Raw genomic sequence first — 22,403 nt, 5'->3', positions numbered from 1 at the left:
CTCCTGGATCCTTTCTGAAAGCTAAAATGTGAACAGAAGAGCAAAATTTGAGACCAGTAGCACCTTAGAGAACAATACAATTTTGGGGGTATAAGCCTTCCAGAATCAAAATTCCCTTCCTCAGATACAATAGTGGTGTGTAATGCACCGATGCATAATGCAGACTGAGCAATAGTGCTGTGTAGTGCAGACAGGCTGCATCCACATGGCAATGACTTTCTGTATTCCTTCAGCTGCCACTGAATGCATTCATTTGCAGTGGCAACAGAGTGCCCAAGTGGAAGTTCCCCTGCATTCTGATTGCTTTCCCCACAGCTGTAGTACCTGTTACCACCACTGGAGGGCTTGCTCGGGCTTTAAAAAATTGGTAACTGACACATCACTGTTGCATTAATCTACAGCGAAGGACAAAAAGCAAAAATTGCTCACAGTCACACCAGCTGTAAATATACTTTGTCATGAATTACATCAGAAAGTCTCAAGCTGATTAAGAACAATGTATAAAAATCTTCAAATAATTACAATGGGTAGCGGTTCAAACCCGATACATTGTTTTTTGTACATAGTTCCACTGCAGACTTGAAAAAGATACAATCAGTGAAAAGCACAAAGTCCAAGAGAAGCTGGTCTATTTCAGGGAACTCCTCTTCCTTTTCACGTGCTGATGTTGAGGTTTGATGTCAATAACTTCGTGGTTCCCACACACAGAATTGCTGTGATTGGATAGCTAGTGATACCATGCCGTTTCCTAGAGGCTTCCTCAGGCATGTGTGCTCTTGGGACACATTCCTCCAAATTACGGTCACTTTGAGTCATGCACAATGGAGGCATCAAATTGTTGCAGCAACTCTGTGTGTGGGGACTAAGTTATTGACATCCAACCTCAACATCAGCACATGTATCTTTGTTGAGTCTGCAGTAAAATTACAAAGTATATTTACAGCTAGTGTGGCCTTGAGCAATTTTTGCTTTTTCAGTCTTGCATGGCTTTCTCTTTTGCTGGGATTAAACTACAGTGCTACAAAAAAATTCTGGTTTTAAGCTACAGCAATATGTCAAAAAGGTTTGCCTTTTTATGTATGCATGCATGAAGTCCTTTTTTTGAGCAGGAATGCAGTTCCGGCTGGCTTGGCCTCAGGGGGTGTTGTCTAATATGCAAATGAGTTCCTGCTGGACTTTTTCCTACCAAAAAATCCTCTGTGTGTGTGTGTATGTATGATAGTGCCTGGGCTTGAGTCATGCATCAAAGAAGGCAAATTGAAATGGTGATCTTTGCATAAAATGAGAAATTTGAAATCATTTTTAACCAACATCCATACCGTGTAAACCCGCTGAGCAATAGGCTTAATGTTGACCTCATGCCAGTCAATCTCCGAGACATCATGCTGGTCCAGAAAGTAGCCCAGAACTGTTGTGCCTCCTTTGCGTTTTGGAGGCTTCCAGCCGATGGTCATGTTGTCCTTCCCACAGTTCAGCAGGGCAAAACCACGTGGGGGTGACGGGCAGGCTGTATGCAAAAGAACAGAAATGAAAGCACCAAGACAGGTTGGAACTGAATAGGCAAGCAGCCTCTCTTTCTCATTCTCTCTGCTCTGCATGGTGCGGGGGGGGGGGGGGCTGGGACCACCACAGGATACTTACCAATGGCCTGCCTGACCACGATGGCATCAGATTCTGGAGAGCTGTCCCCCACACCTGCTTCGTTGACAGCTTTCACACAGAAGACATACTCCTTGCCAGTTTTGAGCCCTGGAACAGTGAACCTAAACAAAAATGAATGACCAGAAAAGCCCCCACTCCTATTATTCCTATGCTCCTTTTGGTAATCTGACAGGAGCAGAAAGTAAACCTACTTACAGGTCTCAGGGCCCAGGGATGCATAACATTTTCCTTGGGGGATCTGCTCTTGTCAGTTTGAGAGAGGCCTTCCCAGCCAGGCACATAAAGGCCTGATTTAGAGAGGGAGCAGAGCACCCGGGGAGAGGGAGCCTAGACCTCCCCCCTTCCATACTATGTACCCCAAGGAGCCATTATCTGCTCCAGTGGGGGTCCACATGTACTGCTGGCCTAAATTTTACATTTCCCACTTGGGCAACCAGGGTCATTTCAGAACAGGAAAATGCTTCTGACCTTGTTTGTCATGGATTCTCTCAGACAACTCTGGGGATTTCAGCTGGGGAGAGTGCTGAGAGTTCAGTATGAGAGACCTCTTATAAAACTACAGTTCCCAAGATTCCACAGGAAGACTATCCAACCCAATCTGTGATACAGACATGCCTACTGAATGGCTGTGATGACTGTAAGTTACATCACATTTTGCAAAATGGACTTCTGTAAACCAAAAGGCAATATGACTATTTGAACATATGAAGCTGCCTTATCCATCACAGTCAGTATTGTCTTCTCAGACTGGCAGCAGCTCTCCAGGGTCTCAAGCTGAGGTTTTTTCACGCCTATTTGTCTGGACCCTTTTTAGTTGGAGATGCCGGGGATTGAACCTGGGACCTTCTGCTTCCCAAGCAGATGCTCTACCACTGAGCCACCTTCCCTCGCCTTAAGTCAGTACTGTCTTCTCAGACTGGCAGCGGCTCTCCAGGGTCTCAAGCTGAGGTTTTTCACGCCTATTTGCCTGGACCCTTTTTTGGAGATGCCAGGGATTGAACCTGGGACCTTCTGCTTCCCAAGCAGATGCTCTACCACTGAGCCACCATCCCTCCTACATATGAAGCTGCTTTCTACTGAATCAGACCCTCGGTCCATCAAAGTCAGTATTGTCTACTCAGACTGGCAGCGGCTCTCCAGGGTCTCAAGCTGAGGTTTTTCACGCCTATTTGCCTGGACCCTTTTTAGTTGGAGATGCCGGGGATTGAACCTGAGACCTTCTGCTTCCCAAGCAGATGCTCCACCACTGAGCCACCGTCCCTTGTTTAATTCCCCACCCCCTCCTTCCCAGGGTCTGTTCCATAGTCACAGAACTGGTGGGGCCCAGTACCTCAAAACAGGCTCCTGCTCATACCAGGTTTCCTACAGAAGTAGCCAGTAAAATTGATGGGATGGCGAATGAACTCACTCATGACACTGGAGGGGTTTGTTATTTACAGTTTCCCACTCCTCTGTCCCGACCTCCTGGCAATAGAGGTAATAGCCAAGAGGTTGCTCCTGGCCTTCCTTTGGCTTGCTCCACTTAACGACAACAGATGTGTTGGTGTCTCGGAAGGTCAGAACCTGAGATGGAGGTGGTAGAGGAGCTGCAGAGGGGAAAAAAACAGGGTGATGCAAAAACAGCCTTTTCTTCCAGGTTTCTTCCAAGCTGAGGCCTGATGTATTGTCAGAAAGCTGGTGGAAAGGGCCGACAAGCTGCTGTCGACTTACAGAGACCCCCCTTAGGCTTTTCAAGGCAAGAGATGTTCAGAGGTGGTTTGTCATTGCCTGCCTCTGCATAGCAACCCTGAACTTCTTTGGTGGTCTCCCATCCAATACTAACCACGCCTGAGCCTGCTTAGCTTCCAAGATCTGATAAGATCAGGCTAGACAGGATCATGCAGGTCAGAGATACCAATGAACTTAGGCCACTTAAAAAAGCAAAAGAACCCAAAAGTGCTGGTCGAAGGCCACAGAATGGAACGCAGAGGGGAAATGGGGCCAGTTCCAGTGTTTTGTCACCCCAGTCAAGAAAAAAATATCTTCTTCGGGGGATGCTGTATATGCCAAAAACTGGTGAAAAGCTCTGCTTCACACGCAACAGTCCAGGAAGGCACTGAGAGGAGCAGCAAAAGAACAAGTGAGAAAGCCGCAGATAAATAGAGGTTTACAAGATAAATAGAGGTTTACAAGATAAATAGAGGTTTACAAGATAATGCATGAGATGGAGAAAGTAGAGAAAGAGGTACTTTTCTCCCTTTCTCACAATACAAGAACTTGTCGGCATTCGATGAAATTTCTGAGCAGTCAGGTTAAAACAGATAAAAGGAAGTACTTCTTCACCCAAAGGGTGATTAACATGTGGAATTCACTGCCACAGGAGGTGGTGGCGGCCACAAGCATGGCCACCTTCAAGAGGGGTTTAGATAAAAATATGGAGCAGAGGTCCATCAGTGGCTATTAGCCACAGTGTGTGTGTGTATATATAAATTTTTTTTTAGCCACTGTGTGACACAGAGTGTTGGACTGGATGGGCCATTGGCCTGATCCAACATGGCTTTTCTTATGTTCTTATGTTCTTAAATCTGAGGCTCTTTTGACCTTGGACTGCATTCTAGTTGGAGGTCATTCCAGAGCTCTTACTTGGTTTAGAATGGCTGTGTCAGCTGAAGTGGGCTTAGTGTGTGAACTGAGAAAGAGCCTTGTAAAATCCATGCAAAGACCCCAGGCTTCCCACTTGGCAAGGCAAAATAAATCCACTTTACTTCTTAACACCATTTAAAACAATGATAACAAATTACCTATTTTTTCCCCCAAGGAGATGTGGTCGCTGGGCACGGAAGGCTCACTCACGCCATACTTGTTCACAGACCGCACTCGGAAACAGTATGACTTCCTTTTGTCGAGATCAAAGAGAGCAAACGTGGTGGAATTCACTGGGATGTCCAAGTTGGCCATCTGCCAGCTGCCAGTGCCTGCTATTGACTGAGAGGACAGAAAAGGCTGTCTGCTGGCAGCTGATGGCTGGCACCTTTACAATAAGCATGAGGCCAGTGCCAACCCTGCCGCCAGAGTGAGTGTCCTTGAGCCCTACAATTGCCAGTCCAGCAGTCTCAAATGGCAAAAGAGCTGCTGTTTGCCCCCTTTGGGAGCCCCGTGTGTGCTGAAGAAGGACCAGAGTCCTTTTAAAGAATTAAAAAAAAATAGTGAAAGGAGCTATATTAATTGAACTCCCTGAATCGCATCCAGTTTGGCCCTGAGAGAAAATGGTGCATTCAGTGTGCAGGAGTGTGAGCAGTGTACATTAATGGCACATTTCTTCTCTTTGCAAAAGTCCCAGGCATAAACCAACCAAGGTATATTCTCCATCTTCCTATAACATAGTTGAGCCCAGCTGGGCTCATCGGTTCAAAGCAGATGCACCCCCATTTCAAGAAACTCTCTTTGGATTAACACAGCCAATGCAGTCATTCTCTTACCTTTTCTACATAGTAACTCAGGGGCTCCTTGCCTCTAGGGTCTGGCTCATCCCAAGAGAGGACGACATAATCTTCCCTGACCTCACTGGCATGGACATTGGTGGGTGGCAAAGGGATTTTGACTTCAGCTGTAGAAAAAAAAAGCCATATGAGTAATGGGAGGCCAATCTAGAATTGAGGAGGATTGATTAGAAAGACTGATAGAGGTGAAAGAAAACAAAGTCCAGCGGCCCCTAAAAGACACACATTCAATATGAGCTTCTGTGATTCAGCAGCTTATTTCTTCTGATACGATGTGAGCTGTGATTCATAAAAGTTCATATTGAAATCAACTCTATAGGTCTTGAAGGGGCCACTGGACTTTTGTTTTCTTTTTGCCATCACCGACTAATCCAAAACACAGCATGAGAAGCAGCCTCGAGATTTCTGCTGGCCACCCCTGTATGTTGCTGCTGGGGTTGACTGTGGAATCAGGGGATGATTTGTACACACAGATGAACCATCGCATTGAAAGCTACTCTGATGCAGCAGCTTACTTTTCAGACTAGGATCTGGGAGACCTGGGTTCATACCCTCACTCTGGCATGGAAGCTTAGTGGGTAGGGTTGCCACGTCCAATTCAAGAAATATCTGGGGACTTTGGGGGTGGAGCCAGGAGACTTTGGAGGTGGAGCCAGGAGACATTAGGGGTGGAGCCAAGATCAAGGCTGTGACAAGCATCATTGAACTCCAAAGGGAGTTCTGGCCATCACATTTAAAGGGACGGCACACCTTTTCAATGCCTTCCTTCCATAGGAAATAATGAAGGATAGGGGCACCTTCTTTTTGGGCTCATAGAATTGAACCCCCTGGTCCAATCTTTTTGAAACTTGGGGGGGTATCTTGGGGAGAGGCACTAGATGCTATACTGAAAATTTGGTGCCTCTACCCCAAAAAACAGCCCCTCCAGATACTCGCGGATCAATTCTCCATGATTTTCTATGGGAATAAATCTCCATAGGGAATAGTAGAGTTCCCAGCAGACATTTCCCTCCCCCCCCGCCGCTTTCTGATGACCCTGAAGCGGGGGGGGGGGGAGGGCCTCCAAACCGGGGGATCCCCTGCCCCCACCTGGGGATTGGCAACCCTATTAGTGGGTGAGCATAAGCCCGTCTACAGCTGCCAGCCTCCAGTTGGGACCTGGAGATCTCCTGCCTTTACAACTGATCTCCAGCTGGCAGAGATCAGCTCCCCTGGAGAAAATGGGGTAAACACAATCATGTTTTTTCCATACCCCAAGTTCCTTGCAGGAATGGTGTGATAAAAATGCAATAGAGCTAGCTCTGCTTTTCCAAGGAGGAAATTCACACATGCAGCAAGTTTTCATTAAGTGCAGAGCAATAAAATACAGAGAAATCAAGAGCCTTATATATTTACCCAATCCTTTCTTAAGTAGAAATGGAAATTTAAAATTTCCATTTGGCACATATAAAAGGATTCTCCTAAAAATAAAACGAAGGGACTCCAGCAGCACAGAGGAAGCAATGGGTTACAGCTGTGACTGAACTTACGTTCCAGTTCATCTTTGGAAACTGTAATTGTTCTCATCCCGTCATCGTAAGGGATGTCTGGGGAGAAGGGAGAGAAATGAGATTTGGAAGTTGGGGATCTGTGAAAAAGAATAAAATGCAGCAGCTGAAGGAATGGGTGAGGAAATGTCCAGGATGCTGCTCCCGTATCAAGGAGAGAAGCTGTAGCAAACACTGGCCTACCTCCACAAGGGATTCCGGCCCCAAAGGATTTGTTGGCAGGGGTCCACACCCTGCTAAGAATACTCAGTGAGGATTTGATATACTGACAGAAAGTAGTCACTGAGTATAGGGGTGATTGTGGGACCCTGGGCAAAAGTCCAGGATGGGACCCTAGAATCTGCCCCTGCCCCCCGCCCGGGTCCAAGTATGGGGTGGTCCTTGGCCTGCACAAGGTGAGTGGGAACTGCTGGCAGAAGCTGCCACAAGCAGAGTGGGCATAAGTGGGTGCCACTGAGCTGGCTGCCCGTGTCCTGGACAGAGTAAGAATGAGTGGCTATTGCCGTGAGTGGGTGGCTCAAGCCCCAAACGTGTTGGGGGTGTGTGTGGTGGTGGCGGTAAGGGCCTGCTCTTTTTCTTTCTTCCCTCCCTGTCAGGGGATGGGGATGTGGGCAATTGGGGGGCCTCAAGCACAAGTCCTGGGGCAGCTGCCCTGTTGCCCATTGGCTAAGATACTCCCCACCCCCCGCCGATTGAGTGTTTCACATTCTGTGATTATTTGGTTTCACTTATGGTTTCTATGGTCTCAGAAGAAGCCTAGGATTTTTAGGAAGGCTAAATCATTCAAAGGAAATTATGTACTCATCAATCTTTTGCTCTCGTTGGGGTCTATCATAGTCACTGCGTCACTGGCCTTTGAAGGGTTGCTGATGCCTGCGCGGTTGACGGCCTTCACTCGAAACTGGTAAGTCTTTCCTTCGGTGAGGCCCACAACGGGGGATCGGCAAATTTTCACAAGCTTGTCATTGCAGGGCACCCATTCGTCTGTGCCCATCTCACGTCTGGAAAAAGAAAAGGCAGCTTTCATGCCACAAGATCTGGGGAGACAAGAAATGATGGCTCTGTGATTTCTGACTACAGACCTCTCAATATAATAGCCAAGGACTGGGCTTCCGCCATTATCGCTGGGGGTTATCCAGGAAAGAATGAGACTGTTTCTATTCACATCGTGGCACTGTACGTTGAGTGGTGATCCAGGAGCGCCAGCTGTAGCTGCTGCAGCATCTAAGAAGAAGAGGAAATTGGATTTATACACCACCTTTCATTACCCAAAGGAGTCTCAGAGCAGCTTACAGTCTCCTTCCTCTCCCCATAATGGACAACCTATAAGGTAAGTGGGCCTGAGAGAGCTCTTTTGAAAACTGCTCTTGATAGAACAGCTCTGAGAGAACTTTCGGCTGACTCAAGGTCACACCAGCAGGTGAATGTGGAGGCGTGGGGAATCAAACCCAGTTCTCCTGGATTAGAATCTGCGCATTTAACCACTACACCAAACTGGTTCTCAATAAAACAATAAAGGAAATGCCATCTTTACTGTGTTTTGTCTGGACAAGGAGCAGTCAACAGGTGGGGAGGGGATTTCAGAACAATTTGACTGGATGTCCTATCTAATGTTTAAACAAGGCACACAAAAAGGTTTTTTGGATTTTGTATTGATGTACATGTGTTATCAAAGATTGTATTAATGTACATGTGCTCCAAGAAAGTGTGAATGATCTTGGTATATTAGCCATTATTTCTAATATTTCTAATATTTAGCCATCTTGACATTAACAGCTTCCGTTTTAGAAAGGCAAAACACCATGTTTGCAGGCAGCTACAGGTGTAACTGCACAGTGAACTCCACATGTATTGGGTCATGGGTGTGCAGTTAAGCTTGCAGTCAGACATACTTCATGGAAACTTGCCTTAAAAAGTGTTTGTTGGCTTGGCACCGCAAGGGGAGAGGAGGAGCTTCCGGTTTCCCTCCTACCACATTTTCACCAGTGAAAAGGGCAGGGGATCTTTGCCCCTTTTCTCTGGTTCCACATGCCCTGAAGGGCACATGAAAACAGAGAAAAGGAGTGAAAACTGCCCCCCCCCCAATAATTTGCAGAATATCAGAGGTGTGTGAGTCTTCCTGACCATCTCACTATTCTACAAGGTGGGGACCACAACAGAGAGTACACATATATGAGTGGGTGTTGATCTTGTCCATTTGTAGGGTGGCACCCATGGAAGTCCCTTTTCAGATAATTGAAGCTATTATGGTGGAGCATAAGGGGAGAGGTGGTCCTGCAGATAGTCCAAGGCCATGGAGAGTGTCATGGGTGCTGGGGGCCCTGCAGAAGAAGCCGAGCCTGCAGAGGAAACTGTGCCCCTGCCACCTGCACCAGTGCCCCTGCCTCCTGCTGGAGAAGATCCAAGCCCCCCTGCCTCGCCCTCTCGGGTGGCTCGTGTGCATGACTGCCTTCATCAGGACCTCAGGTATCGGAGGAGGGCGGCACGCTCACAAGCAAGACGCTCTCTGAGCCCTGAGTTTTGAAAGGATTCTGGCCCTTCTAGGAGTGAGGGTGCTTGATTCTCAGCAGGATCCTGGCCGCCCTCTGAGTCAGCAATTAGCCCAAATGGGCAACAGACAGCAGAGGGCTATATAGCTGTGGGCTTTGAGAGAAGGCTTTGTGGAAGCAACTAGTCACTTACCTGACACTCTAGCAGCCGCTTCGGCTTCTGACTCTGGCTTTTGGAATCCCTGACTTTGGCACTGACTTCTGGACCCCCTGACTTCGGCTTCTGAACCTCTGACCTGCGATACCTGGACGGTGATTTGGCTTTGGCACTTTGGACCTTCCTTGCTACCCAGCTACAGACCTTGGACTACCCCTGGACTTCGCCTGGCCTGGCCTGGCCCCAGCCCGTGACAGAGGGCACTGTATATGACAGCCAGTCCAATGTGGTGAAGGTACAATACTTTTTATGTTAGCCATCCATTGTTGGTCAGGGATAGGACAGCTTGAGGGTATTTTAAATAAGGTAATCTCATTAGATATCTGAAGCTAAACAGGGTCAGCCCTCGTGAGTACTTGGGTGGGAGATCACCAAGGAAATCCAGGGTTGCTACCCAGAGGCAGGCAATGGCTAACTCTACAGGGTCACCGTAATTCGGCTGTGACTTACAGCAAAAGGAGGGGAGGTATTTGCAACATATGCATAACCCACTCTGAACCTTTGAGATGAACAAACATCAAGTCAAATCAATCAATCAACTAAATAAATACTGTCAAACAGATAACTGAAAAAAGCTAGTACTCACCCCGGACAAATACATAAGCTCTTTGCTCACTGTACCCATCTTGTGTTGGGATGCGGATGCTGTAAAATCCCTCGTCTTCTTTGTAAGCACAAGATACTGTTAGAGAGGCATCCTGATCTCCACATTTTATTTGTCGGCGGTCAGAATCTTTCAGCAACTCACCTGAAGCACAAAAATAAGTTATGTGTGACTTGTCTGGATGGCAGCTTCTACCTGGAGCTGAAATTTGAGCACCAGTTATGGATTTGACTGTTTGAATGTTGAAGCATTTTCAGCTTTGGACTTTGAGGGATAGTTCTAAAACACACACACACACACACACACACAAAAGTGTAAAATGGTATTGTGTTGCTATATAAGCTGATAATTTTCCACTTGTTGTCCTTTTTAAAAGACTACATGGACATTTATCTACTCAAAAGGAGCAGCCTTTGCCTTTTTAGCAAAATGTTAAAGGGCTTTAAAATCACGTGTGATAGGTAGTAAGCATGTTGTTCATTATGAGGGATTGCAAAGGGACAGTCCATTAGGTTCCCCTGATACCAGCACTACAAACGTAAGTTCACTGGTGCCAGCTGCATTATTAGGATTTTGGGAGCATCAAAACAGAACAGTCACCTTTCCTTTGGACTGGATGTCAACCTGAAGTATGTGCATGTGTGTGTCCGTATACAAGGCAAATGAATGCGGAATGTTCCTCCATGAAAATCACCAGGTCTACATATAGCACATCAGAGATAAGTGTTCAGCCAGCCATCTCCCAAACAGGCTACTTTTCTAAAAGCAAGGGAGTTTTTGTTTCCATTGGACCCACAAACACTGCCACCCTGCCACAATCTGACAAAGTACAGTCCCAAGAAAAAATTTGCCACTTGATGCTGCTGTTTATATAAACTGGTATTGAGCAAGTATCTGCTAAGTTGTTCTAAAACCCTAGAAAACGAAATTGGCAGCAGCAATTATGCAACAGAAATCATAACCAGGTGTGTCCAGGATACAAGCAGAAGAAGACCAAAGGATATCTGTGAAAAGGTACTGTTTGTCTAAGGCCTGTAAGGGCCATGGCACTTAATAAGCGAAGGTTGGCTTTTTTGCTGATACAAATACAAACCATCTCTGAACCAATGGATGTCTCGTTGATGCTCCTGCAAGTCAAAAGTGAAAGAACAGAAGAGTGTGAAGGGTTCCTTCTCTCTGGTGAAGACAGGTTTCAAAGTGCTGGCAAAGTCAGCATCTTGGCGCATTAGTGTCCCTGAGAAGCAAGATAAAGTTAGGTAAGAACACAGACACAGCAGATAGTGTATTATCAGTTTTCTCAGTAATAATGCCAGTAGTAATACATGAACATAAATAAAACAGCAATTTGACAAGAAATCAAGGAACAAGTAATAACAATAACTGCTGGAGTTCCATATATAAACATGAATAGATTAGTGAGCATTGATGTGACGACATCACATAGAATCTGAGTTATCAATTAAATGGTTAAAATACACAAGATATTTGTTTTGATGGAGTAGAGTTTCACAAGATACATTCAGCTGTGTCTATGTCATTTAATTTATTTAAAATTTTATTCCCCCCTCCTCTCCACAGTTCAATGTACTGAACTTAATCAGAGCAATGCAAATTTAACAAGAACAAAACCCTGACAAAACAACCCATAAAACCTTTTATTACCAATGTCCAGTGCCTACAGATAAGGCTTTAGAACACAAAAGCCTTCCAAGAAAACTATGTTCTTTGAGGCCTTACAAAAACCTTCCCCACATCAATTCATAAAATTAGTGCCACCACCCAAAAGGCATGGGAGCTCTCCAGGGAGTTGTAAATATGGCAGAAAGAGGCGGGAGCAGATCAGGATGTGAAAACAGTCCTGGAGGAAGCTTCGTCAAGTGACTTGGGTGGTGCTGGTAGAAATGCTGCTTGGCTCAAATGCAGGCTGTGGCAACAGTGACAATGGATATAGGATCATCCAATGGGCTTTGTTGGTATATCCCAGGCCCAAGCCCAGTGATTCTTGAGGTACTTCCAACACTGCAGAGGCCAGTGGGCTTAGCTTGCCTTGGTTGCTATTGGGTGAGGCTACTGTCATGAGCCCTGACGAGGAGGAGCTGGAAGGGTTAACAGACCTGGAAGAGTTGCCAGCCAGTTCCTCAGCTGAACAAACAGCAGCTGGCCCATCAATCACTCTCCAAGCACCAGTGTCAGCTGTTGACAATCAATCTTCTTCAAGCTCTCCTCCTCCCATCTCAAGAGTTCAAAGCAAGCTCCAGAAAGAACTTTCAGAGCAAAGACATGAGGCATGCCGATGCTTCAGATCTCTCAGCCCTGAGTTCTAGCAGAGACACCGCCACCCAGGGAGCAGGCTGATTGAGACGCCCATATAGCTCCCACCTAGGACCTGGTAACCTTGTGGAAGCAACAAGTCTATTCTCTGACTTGCAGTCATGCTCCTTCCTGATTTCTGATCCTGACTTGCTTGATTTCCTTGGCACCCTGACCTTTTGGCTTTTGGACATTGACTTCTGATTCCGGTTTGTGATTCTGCATTGGTGGTTTGGCTCCTGCTTGACTTCCTGGACTTTGACCTTGGACTGGCTTTGGACTCCTGCCTGCCTGCACCTGGAGAACGTGACAGCTACAACCATTGTCATCATCACTGCAGCCCTGGTCCAAGCATCTTGTGCCTGGTCCAGCAGTGGTCCCCCTTGGCCTACCAAGAATCTTCTGGGGAAGAAAGGGTCAATCCACCCCTAGATGGAAGGCCCACCAAGAGAGTTTGCTGAAAGCAGCCAAACTGGCCCAAGGGTTAGTGTTGCCAACTTCCAGGCAGAGTCTGAAGAGACCAGCCTACAGAGACCAGTCTCCCTGGATAAAATGGGCTGCTTTGAAGGTTTGACTCTATGGCATTGTACTCCACTGTGGTCCCACAAACCCCTCCCCAACCAAACCTTACTCCCAAATCTCCAGGAATTTCCCAGCCTGGGGTTGCCAGTGTGGAGCAGAACATTCTCAAGGTTTTCAAAAGTAGAGTGTGGTGTAAGTGGCCATCCTATATGGTTTGTCTCCAGCTTCTGGTAATCAGAAGTATATTGTTTGGGATTTCTTTGGAATCTCTCTCTCTCCTGCCCCAGGTATAGAACAGACATAGTCCTGCTTCTCATTCACCCATCCAGGGACACTTTCAAAATCTGACAAGGTAAATAGTCCAGTTTAGTAATATAACCTGAAATGCCAGGCTTACCTAACAACAACAAACAAAACATATTCAACCAGAAGTGTGTACTTACTTTTATATATCTCTGAGTCAAATCCTGATTCCTTCCCATAATATTCTACAAAACAGAATAAAGTAGTGGGTCAGATATTTACAGAGCTGCATTTAGCTCTTGGTGAGATTATTATAATCTCAGGAGCCATATAACCAGGGCCTTTTTTGTAGGGAAAACCCAGCAGGAACTCATTTGCATATTAGGCCACATCCCTAACTCCAAGCCAGATGGAACTGTGTTCCTGCTCAAAAAAAAGCCTTGCATATAATACACCATAGCCGGCCAATAAATCCAAGGAAATGATTAAATTGATGCAAAATTGGCATAACAGCTGATGTTTAAAAGCTTAACATTAATGTTGATATATATAACAGTGTCTGAGGATGCACTTTGTTTTTATTGTGGAAACAGTCATAGGGATGAGTTACAGATGCGCTTGTCACTTTGGTGTTTTCCACACAGGGACAGGCTTGTGTGGTTTCCACGTTGCTGCTGTTTAGTTTGTTAGTTTTTTGACATTAGTCTTTAGACCAGATGTACATAAAAACACGTACAGGTTCAGTGCAACACCAATGGAGGTTCCACATGGCAGGTTTCCCTATATTTTCCCTGCCCCAGTCCCCTGCAGAGACATCGACCCCACACCATCAGGGGCTTTTCATGTGTTTTTAAAAATTGACATATCATTATAATATAATGTTATAACAATGTATCTATCAGGTTCTCTGAATTTTCAGCTTTGATTAAAAAGTAAGTTTCTAGCCCTTTTCGTCGTGGAGATATAAGGAGAAAGGCACATGGGAACTGAGGACCTAAATTGTGGTTGTTAGCCAAACCCCAAGGTAGAGACCCCAGACCCAACCTGCATACTATGTAATGTGGAAACTGAAGCTACTAGAAAGTTAACCATGACCAGCCGAACACAAAACAAAGGTTCTCTGATGACACCGTTGTCCTTCACTGCAGCACAAAATGGAGTCTGTCTCAACCAATAATCAGATAAGGAAATGGCTCAAGAAAGAGCAAACAGAGCAAGCAGAGAGGTAATCCTTTGGTGTGAGTTCAGATGTTTTATAAACTGGTCAGATTTTTTAACCTCTCTCAGGTCTTGCTTTTTGTTCAACAACAAAATGCAATGGAAAACCTCAAGAGATTATGGGGTTTCGCAGAGGAGGGACGGCAGCAGAACTAACATGGAAATGGTAAGCAAGTTGATAATCATCTCGTTGTTGGTTCAGATTGCAGATTTCCTTTGTTACCATGAGACATCACATCAGGCTAATATGATTTGGCCCTCAGGGACTCTCTTTCAGATTTGTTATGGGGAATTTCTTTATGTTTCCCACATGAACATTTCGCAATAAGGAAGTTACAATGAAACATAGCATTGTTGAAAGAAAAGGAAGGTGAATCCCTCAGACTTACTCCTGACGAGTACTGTTGCAAAGGAGTAGGCCTCACCGTAGGGATTTTTCACAACCACACTGTATTCAGCAGAATCGTCCAAGGAGCATCTAGGAAAAGAACAACGGTTGCAAACCCTTGACATTAACCTGGACTCAAGAGACCCCTTTTTGCCTGTGTGTATTGAATCAAGCCTTTCCTTTGCAACTGAAAATTAGGGTATTTCAGGTTGATGCATGACGTGAAGCCTATCTTGCCCTCCTGGCTGTGTACATCTTTCTGGCTAATTCTGTTTTACACTGCAGGGGTGGGGAGGAGGAAGAGGAGCAATCACAAAACCTTGGACACCTCCATAAAATCTTTAAAGGTTTCAAGAGTCTTCCTAGTGATGCAGGCAAGCTCTTTGCCAAATGGGCGTGCCTTGTTGATGCCTTCTGGGATCTTCTGATGGAACATCCTACTCCAATGATGGCAAAGAAGAAGAAGTAAGGCTGCACCAAAAACCACGCTAGTGGAGGCTCCCTAGGGAATCACTACCAACTGCCATCCAGATTTATTGGCCCATCATTCCCAAACCAGGAGTTCACTTGAACTTATTAGAAGAAAGAGGATCTGACGTTATAATAACCACTTAATTGTTTTCATAAAAATTAAAAGGAGGTGTTCAGATTCAGACCTATTCCTTAATTGTGTGCAAATAGATTCTGGCTGTGGTTATTCATGGTTGGGGTAAGGCGTCCTGCAAAAGGCAATGGCTTGAGCTTCAAGGTGTTGGTATTAACCTTTAAAGCCCTTTATGGTCAGGGACCTGCCTATCTACGGGTCCGCCTTTCCCCATATATCCCCCAGAGAGCACTGCGATCAGGGACAAAAAATCTGCTGTCTGCCCCTGGCCCAAAAGAAGCCAGGCTATCCGCAACAAGATCTAGGGCCTTCTCGGTGGCAGCACCAGAATTCTGGAACACCCTCCCAGAAGCTATAAGGGCCCTGCGGGATTTGTCGGCGTTCCGCAGGGCCTGTAAGACCGAACTGTTTAGGCAGGCTTTTCTGGTTGATTGAAAATGGGCTGCCACCGGACATCCTACAGAAGCTGGCGGTCATAGTCAGACCCCAATACCGCCAGACTAGACTGAGATAGCGTACTAGTTTTTAACTTGATAAATGTTTTATGGTTTTATATGTTTTATGGAATTGACTGCTTTTATGATACTGTAAGCCGCCCTGAGTCCGCTTGCGGAGAGGGCGGGATATAAATGTAAAGTAATAAATAAATAAAAATAAATAGATTTCTTTAATACAAACAGTTCAGAGGAATTAACAGTAGTCCACAATGCAAGGGGGAAGTCTATGAATAAGGGGGTCTCTTCTGCATTGCTCATTCTATATACCCCAGCTGTCACTTTGACTTGTCCCACAATCATGAGGGATGGGAAGGCTGCGGCTGAAGGCCATACTAGATGTGCTTGTTGTGGGTTCTCTGCACATAGCTGTTGCATGGAATGGCTTTTCAAAAACAAAAGAAGACCCAAATGGGCTCAGAATGCCATCCTGTACCATTTCCCCCCACTAAAACAGCACTGGGAGGAATTAATTCTCTGTTTTTGCCATTCCACATGCATAGGACACTCCATGTGGAGGAAGAAAAATGAGGAAATTACTCTTCTCTCAGAACTGATTCCACATGGGGAAATGGCTGGGAGGAGAGAGGATTATTATTATTATTATCCTGTTGTCCCCTACAGCAGTATTCCAAGCCCAAAAGGTCTCTGCTTTATTTTTTAATAGCCATTCTCTGGAACTGCTCTGTAGCTGTGGGGAATCCGGACCCAACTCTTTAAAAAACCTGACTGTGTGGGTTTTTTTATGCAGAAGGTTCAATCCCCAGCAGCTCCTCTTAAAAAGGATCAGGAAATACCTCTCTACCTTGGACCCTGGAACCTGCTGCCAAGTAGACAAGACTGACTTTGGTAGACCAATGGGCTGACCCAATAATGGGAAGCTTTTTGTATTTTTTTTTGTGTGTGTGTTCATGATGTCCTTTCAGAAGGATTCCACACATCAAGAAAGAAATGCTAGCTGGGGGCTTTCTTGGTGCCCCAGATGCTCGCACCTCAAAAAGGATATTATAGCATTGGAAAAAGTGCAGAAAAGGGCAACTAGAATGATTAAAGGGTTGGAACACTTTCCCTATGAAGAAAGGTTAAAATGCTTGGGGCTCTTTAGCGCAGAGAAACGTTGACTGCAGGGTGACATGATAGAGGTTTACAAGATTATGCATAGGATGGAAAAAGTAGAGAAAGAAGTCCTTTTCTCCCTTTCTCACAATACAAGAACTCGTGGGCATTCGATGAAATTGCTGAGCAGTCAGGTTAAAACGGATAAAAGGAAGTACTTCTTCACCCAAAGGGTGATTAACATGTGGAATTCACTGCCACTGGAGGTGGTGGCGGCTACAAACATAGCCAGCTTCAAGAGGAGATTAGATAAAAATATGGAGCAGAGGTCCATCAGTGGCTATTAGCCACAGTGTGTGTGTGTATTTTGGCCACTGTGTGACACAGAGTGTTGGACTGGATGGGCCATTGGCCTGATCCAACATGGCCTCTCTTATGTTCTTATGCTGAAAGTATAAAACTCTAATTCCTTTTGCAAAAGAGGTTAAAACATTCGATTCCCCATCTGTTTATCAAAGTCATTACCTGCTGATGTCCAGTGTAAGCATTCCAAACTCACTCTTCATCCTGTATTTCCCTGCAGGAGCTAGTCGGGGGTCAATCCTGATTCCATTTTTATACCTTGAAAGGGGCACATTGAAAGACAGACCTGAACAGGGAAACTTCCTGAACTGTTCCATTATTGTATAACCCTAATATCTTTACGGGCAAACATTTTAAACATTAAATGTTGGCTTATATTTATTTTAATCAAAAGATGTGTTTATTTTATTTATTTGCAAACACATCCCCCTCCCTGCCTCTTAAATGAAGTGTTCTGCATACTCCTAGAATACATCTGATTGAAATTCCTCATGAATTTTGTAAAGAATTGATTGGCCCTGAACATACATGCAACTCTGGACTGGGCTGATCTATTTGCTTCCTCCTCCATGGAACAGTTTAAGAGAAGATGACTTTTTTAAAAAAAGGCCACACAAATCTCACTTTCCACTGGATTCAGATAATACATTTTAGAAGATTCCCCCCTCCCGCAAAAATGATTAATTGTTCCAGCAGAGAGAAATGGTTGCCTTTAAGTTTCAAATATCGACTACAGTAGTGGGTGTAGGTTGAATGTCCAATCTAAAAGGAGCAAACCTGCACACAGGTAGGAAGCTAGCTAGAAGCATGCTCTTTTTCTGTGCTCACGGAAGTAATCAATCACAGTATTCAAACATGCCATCTTCCTACATGCCATGTCCCAGGTTCAATCCCCGGCATCTCCAACTAAAAAGGGTCCAGGCAAGTAGGCGTGAAAAACCTCAGCATGAGACCCTGGAGAGCCGCTGCCAGTCTGAGTAGACAATACTGACTTTGATGGACCAAGGGTCTGATTCAGTATAAGGCAGCTTCATATGTTCAAATGTTCATATGTACTTGCAGCCTGAAATGTTATCATCCTGAGAAAATCTTTATTACTTACTTCTGTTGAACTGGCCTCCTGAGGCCAGCTATGCAAAGGTTCTGGAACTGGCAAAGCTTTCCTTACTGCCCACTTACCAGGTGACTTCTGGAAGAGGAGAGGCCAGAACTGTACACTCCAGTTTGACGCTCATTCGTTCCCAGACAGCATGAGCTCGGAGAGGGATCCAGAACATGGGTGCTCGGCAGGACAGCAGCTCCATGACCTCCTTTTCACGCTGTGCCTTTGCTTCCGCCTAGGACAAGGACCACAGACAGTTTAAAAGATTTTTTATCTTTCTGTTCTATAAATACCCCTACAGGAATGGAACAGACAAGTCTAACACCCTTCTGTTTCATGCTGCAGAATAGGCTGGCTACATTTTTTGGCATCTGGAGTCAAGAGTGGCTTGGTGGCCTTTGAAGGGAACTCGTGGAGCAGCTTGCCTCCGGTACTTAAAGTAACCAATAGGCCCCTGTTGCTTACATGATGAAATTTGTTTCTGATTTTCTCTACATTACAAATGGGGACTTTTAACATTCTAACAGGAGTGTTTTGCTTGCTCTGTAGTGCTTTTCCTTTATGGTATTGTACATGTCACCAACTTTCTGCAACAGAAACGGATGGGTATTTTGCTGTTTGTTTTTTTAGAATTGTGACCCATGTTTATCAATGAGGCAAAAAGAATGTTTGTCGTACTGAAGATCTGGATACCTTCATTGAGACACAGGGGAGGGGCTGTGGCTCAGTGGTAGAACATCTACTTAATTAAAAGGATCAAGTCACAGGTGATGAGAAAGACCTCTGCCTGAGATCCCGGAGACTTTTTTCCAGGCAGGGCAGACAATACTGACCTTGATAGACCAAAGGTATGACTCAGTATAAGGTTTGCAAACAAGGTTTGCAAATGAAATAACATTTCTGTATATCCTGACATCAGCTTGGTCCCTACATATTTCAGGAAATGTGACTTTCTTGCCCAGGAAATGTGAGGCAGCGGCAGTTAGTGGTCTGGAGTGGGAAGGGGAATCAGGACACCCCCACTCATAGAAATCCTCTGCTGGATCCAGCCCAGAAAATAGCATCTTCCAATGGTTTTCCAGCCCATTCATGATCCCTTTACACATTCAAGGGCCAGGCTCCATGAGATGCTACAGAACTGACAGGATTCCTAGCCATGAATTTTTAGATGCAAAATTCAAGAATTCAGTGCTGGAGAAAGGAGGGGTTTAACACTGCTCTGTTTCCATGACTGAAAATGCCCCCCCCCAGCTATTTTAGGCTCTAAGGAAAAAAGATTTGTACTTGTTCTTCCCCCCCAACCCCTTCTGAGGCTTAAAGCAGCCCAGAGGGACCACTTCCTAACAACTACACAACCACTGGCTCTTGCCTGTGTGAACTCAGCAAGTGTTGCTGATTAACAGTTGAGAAAAACAGATGAATGTTTTGCCAGAATTCCCATAACTCTCTGCTGGTGATTAAAAGGGTGGTTCAGGCGTTTGTCAGTTGCTGTAAGCAAAGTGGCCTCAGCAGCCTGGAGGATGCAGTTACGTGGAGGAACACGCACCTCTTCCTTGCTGCTGCACTGACGTGAACCATGGCTGGGAAGCAGCTGCTATACCCAGGAGTTCATTAAGTCAGAATTACTTCCTCCATGCATTTGGGGCCTGAGGCCCCGCATGAAGCAATTTATGGACATATCGAGACTTGCTTAAAAGCAACTGGAAAATGGAGCCGGAGGTGCTGCTGAAATTCTGTAATGGTTTGCTGAGATGCTGTAACTGTCCACCTCCAGCCTCTTTCTCCACAAAACTTTACCCAGTTTTCATTGCTCTGCGAAATGGAAAAGCTGACAATGAGCAGTCGGACTTGACAAAGGGAGCTTTGTGTCAAGAGTCACTCCATTTTGTTCCTCTTGTCATATGTATCCAATTACAACACGGGTGGCCAACGGTAGCTCTCCAGATTTTTTTTGCCTACAACTCCCATCAGCCCCAGCCAGCATGGCCAATGGCTGGGGCTGATGGGAGTTGTAAGTGAAAAACATCTGGAGAGCTACTGTTGGCCACCCCTGAATTATACAATGCTATGCTTGTGCTAGCTATGCTGCCTTTGATGCAACCCGTTGCCTACTGCTTATCTGAAGGGAGGATAGTATGTCTGGGAGCTGGTTAGTTGCTACACAACCAAGGCCGAGGATTGGAGGAGATGCAACCCAGGAACTGATAACGACACCTGTGGTGATGAGAGTTTATTAGAAACCCTGCGTAAAACCCCCGCTTTAGCTTGGCATGCTTTGGCTTGAATTATAACAGTCAGGGCAAAGGTTTATAAGTTGGAGGGATTGGCGGGAAGGTCAGTTCTGACAATGCATGTGTATGCCCATGAAGCTGGAATAAAGATATATGAATATATGAAGCTGCCTTATACTGAATCAGACCCTTGGTCCATCAAAGTCAGTATTGTCTTCTCAGACTGGTAGCGGCTCTCCAGGGTCTCAAGCTGAGGTTTTTCACACCTATTTGCCTGAACCCTTTTTTGGAGATGCCAGGGATTGAACCTGGGACCTTCTGCTTCCCAAGCAGATGCTCTACCACTGAGCCACCGTCCCTCCCCGAAGATCTTGAACTCCACTTGTCTTTTCCTTGACTCTGGGTCTGACACTTTGTCTCTAGAAAGCTTATACCCCCAAAATCTTGTTGCTCTCTAATGTGCTACCAGACTTTTATCCAGCTCTTCACCTTAAAAGACAAAGCTGCTTCCTGCTGAAGACCATTGTTCTAAAATGGTCTTTCACATCATTTCCTCCCTGCCCTGACCCTTTTACCTAGAGATGCTGAGTACTGAACCTGGGACATTCTGCACACAAAGTCAGTGCTCTGCTTGATAGCCATGGCTCCTGTTGTTGAATCTGTGATCCAAATAAGTCATTTTTAACTCCCAGAAATGCCTCCTCTCACCTTCCTCCGAAGAGCCTTCTTGTCAGCCCTCACCCGCAAGAACCGGCAGTGTCGAATGACATCTTTCTCCAGCTTTTCCATCTCATTCCCAAACCGAACCCTCTTCTGGCCTCTCTTCTCCATCTCCAAAATGGCGGCCTCCTGCCTTATCTTGGATTCCCTGCAGATGGTAAAGCATAAAACACAGCTCTCTGCTTAACATGTTGACAGAGCTGGCCCAAAGATTTCTGGAGCCCTACGCAGATTATTACTTTGGTGCAGGGTTTTTTTTTTTGCTGCAGGAACTCCTTTGCATATTAGGCTACACCCCCCTGATATAGCCAGTCCTCCTGGAGTTTACAGTAGGCCCTGTACTAAGAGCCCTGTAAGCTCTTGGAGGATTGGCTACATCAGGGGGGTGTAGCCTAATATGCAAAAGAGCTCCTGCTACAAAAAAAGCCTTCCCATTCGACATACATACACATATGTAAGAACAATCAACTGGCTCATTCCCAGGACCGGATCGACATGTTTTTGGAGGGGGGGGGGCAAAATTAAAAAATAAAGCCCCCTTGTGGGCCCATTCTATCTTATGGGCCCACAGAATAGAATGGACTCCATTCCCAATTTGGCACCCCCCCCTTCTGGTAGCACCCAGGGCAAGTGCCCCCTCTGCCCCTCCCTAGAGCCATCCCTGCTCATTCCAAGGGCTGCCACCTGAAGCATGCTGGAATCCCCTTGATTGTGGCAAGTAGCAGGTCTCAGATTCAGCAGGAGCTCACAGGAGCATAACTCTGGAACCTTTTTGAGGGTTCCCCCTCCTCCTCCCCACCTACCTTGTCCATTGAATAGTAGGTGCAGCTGCATAACAGGGACGGTGGGAGGGACGGTGGCTCAGTGGTAGAGCATCTGCTTGGGAAGCAGAAGGTCCCAGGTTCAATCCCCGGCATCTCCAAAAAAGGGTCCAGGCAAAGAGGTGTGAAAAACCTCCGCTTGAGACCCTGGAGAGCCGCTGCCAGTCTGAGTAGACAATACTGACTTTGATGGGCCAAAGGTCTGATTCAGTATAAGGCAGCTTCATATCTTCATATCTTCATAACAGTCCCTGGATTAGGAGAGCGGGCAGCCAGCCAGCCACCAGAGGCTTTGCCACGCCCCCAGCAGCCCTCATTAACCTCTGGAAAATC

The 22,403-nt window shown here is 45.8% G+C and overlaps 1 protein-coding gene across 1 annotated transcript in view; it reads right to left on the bottom strand.

The window, feature by feature from the left end:
- The window catches only part of MYOM3 (myomesin 3), an 82,604-nt gene that overhangs the window by 37,411 nt on the left and 22,790 nt on the right, over window positions 1-22,403 (bottom strand). Inside the window, exons 4-18 of the mRNA XM_060258344.1 lie at window positions 21,238-21,397; window positions 18,376-18,533; window positions 17,359-17,454; window positions 14,681-14,769; window positions 13,274-13,318; window positions 11,092-11,232; window positions 9,981-10,142; window positions 7,771-7,912; window positions 7,490-7,689; window positions 6,671-6,727; window positions 5,121-5,248; window positions 4,443-4,626; window positions 3,071-3,248; window positions 1,642-1,763; window positions 1,320-1,507 (exon numbers count right to left, since the gene is read on the bottom strand). Coding sequence (XP_060114327.1) covers window positions 1,320-1,507; window positions 1,642-1,763; window positions 3,071-3,248; window positions 4,443-4,626; window positions 5,121-5,248; window positions 6,671-6,727; window positions 7,490-7,689; window positions 7,771-7,912; window positions 9,981-10,142; window positions 11,092-11,232; window positions 13,274-13,318; window positions 14,681-14,769; window positions 17,359-17,454; window positions 18,376-18,533; window positions 21,238-21,397 — 2,050 coding nt within the window. The remainder of the gene's footprint in view (window positions 1-1,319; window positions 1,508-1,641; window positions 1,764-3,070; window positions 3,249-4,442; window positions 4,627-5,120; window positions 5,249-6,670; window positions 6,728-7,489; window positions 7,690-7,770; window positions 7,913-9,980; window positions 10,143-11,091; window positions 11,233-13,273; window positions 13,319-14,680; window positions 14,770-17,358; window positions 17,455-18,375; window positions 18,534-21,237; window positions 21,398-22,403) is intronic.

The sequence above is a fragment of the Heteronotia binoei genome, chromosome 17 (genome assembly GCF_032191835.1).
Source record: "Heteronotia binoei isolate CCM8104 ecotype False Entrance Well chromosome 17, APGP_CSIRO_Hbin_v1, whole genome shotgun sequence".
NCBI lineage: Eukaryota > Metazoa > Chordata > Lepidosauria > Squamata > Gekkonidae > Heteronotia > Heteronotia binoei.
Note: the sequence above shows the minus strand (reverse complement) of the source record. Positions and strands in the feature narration are given on the sequence as shown.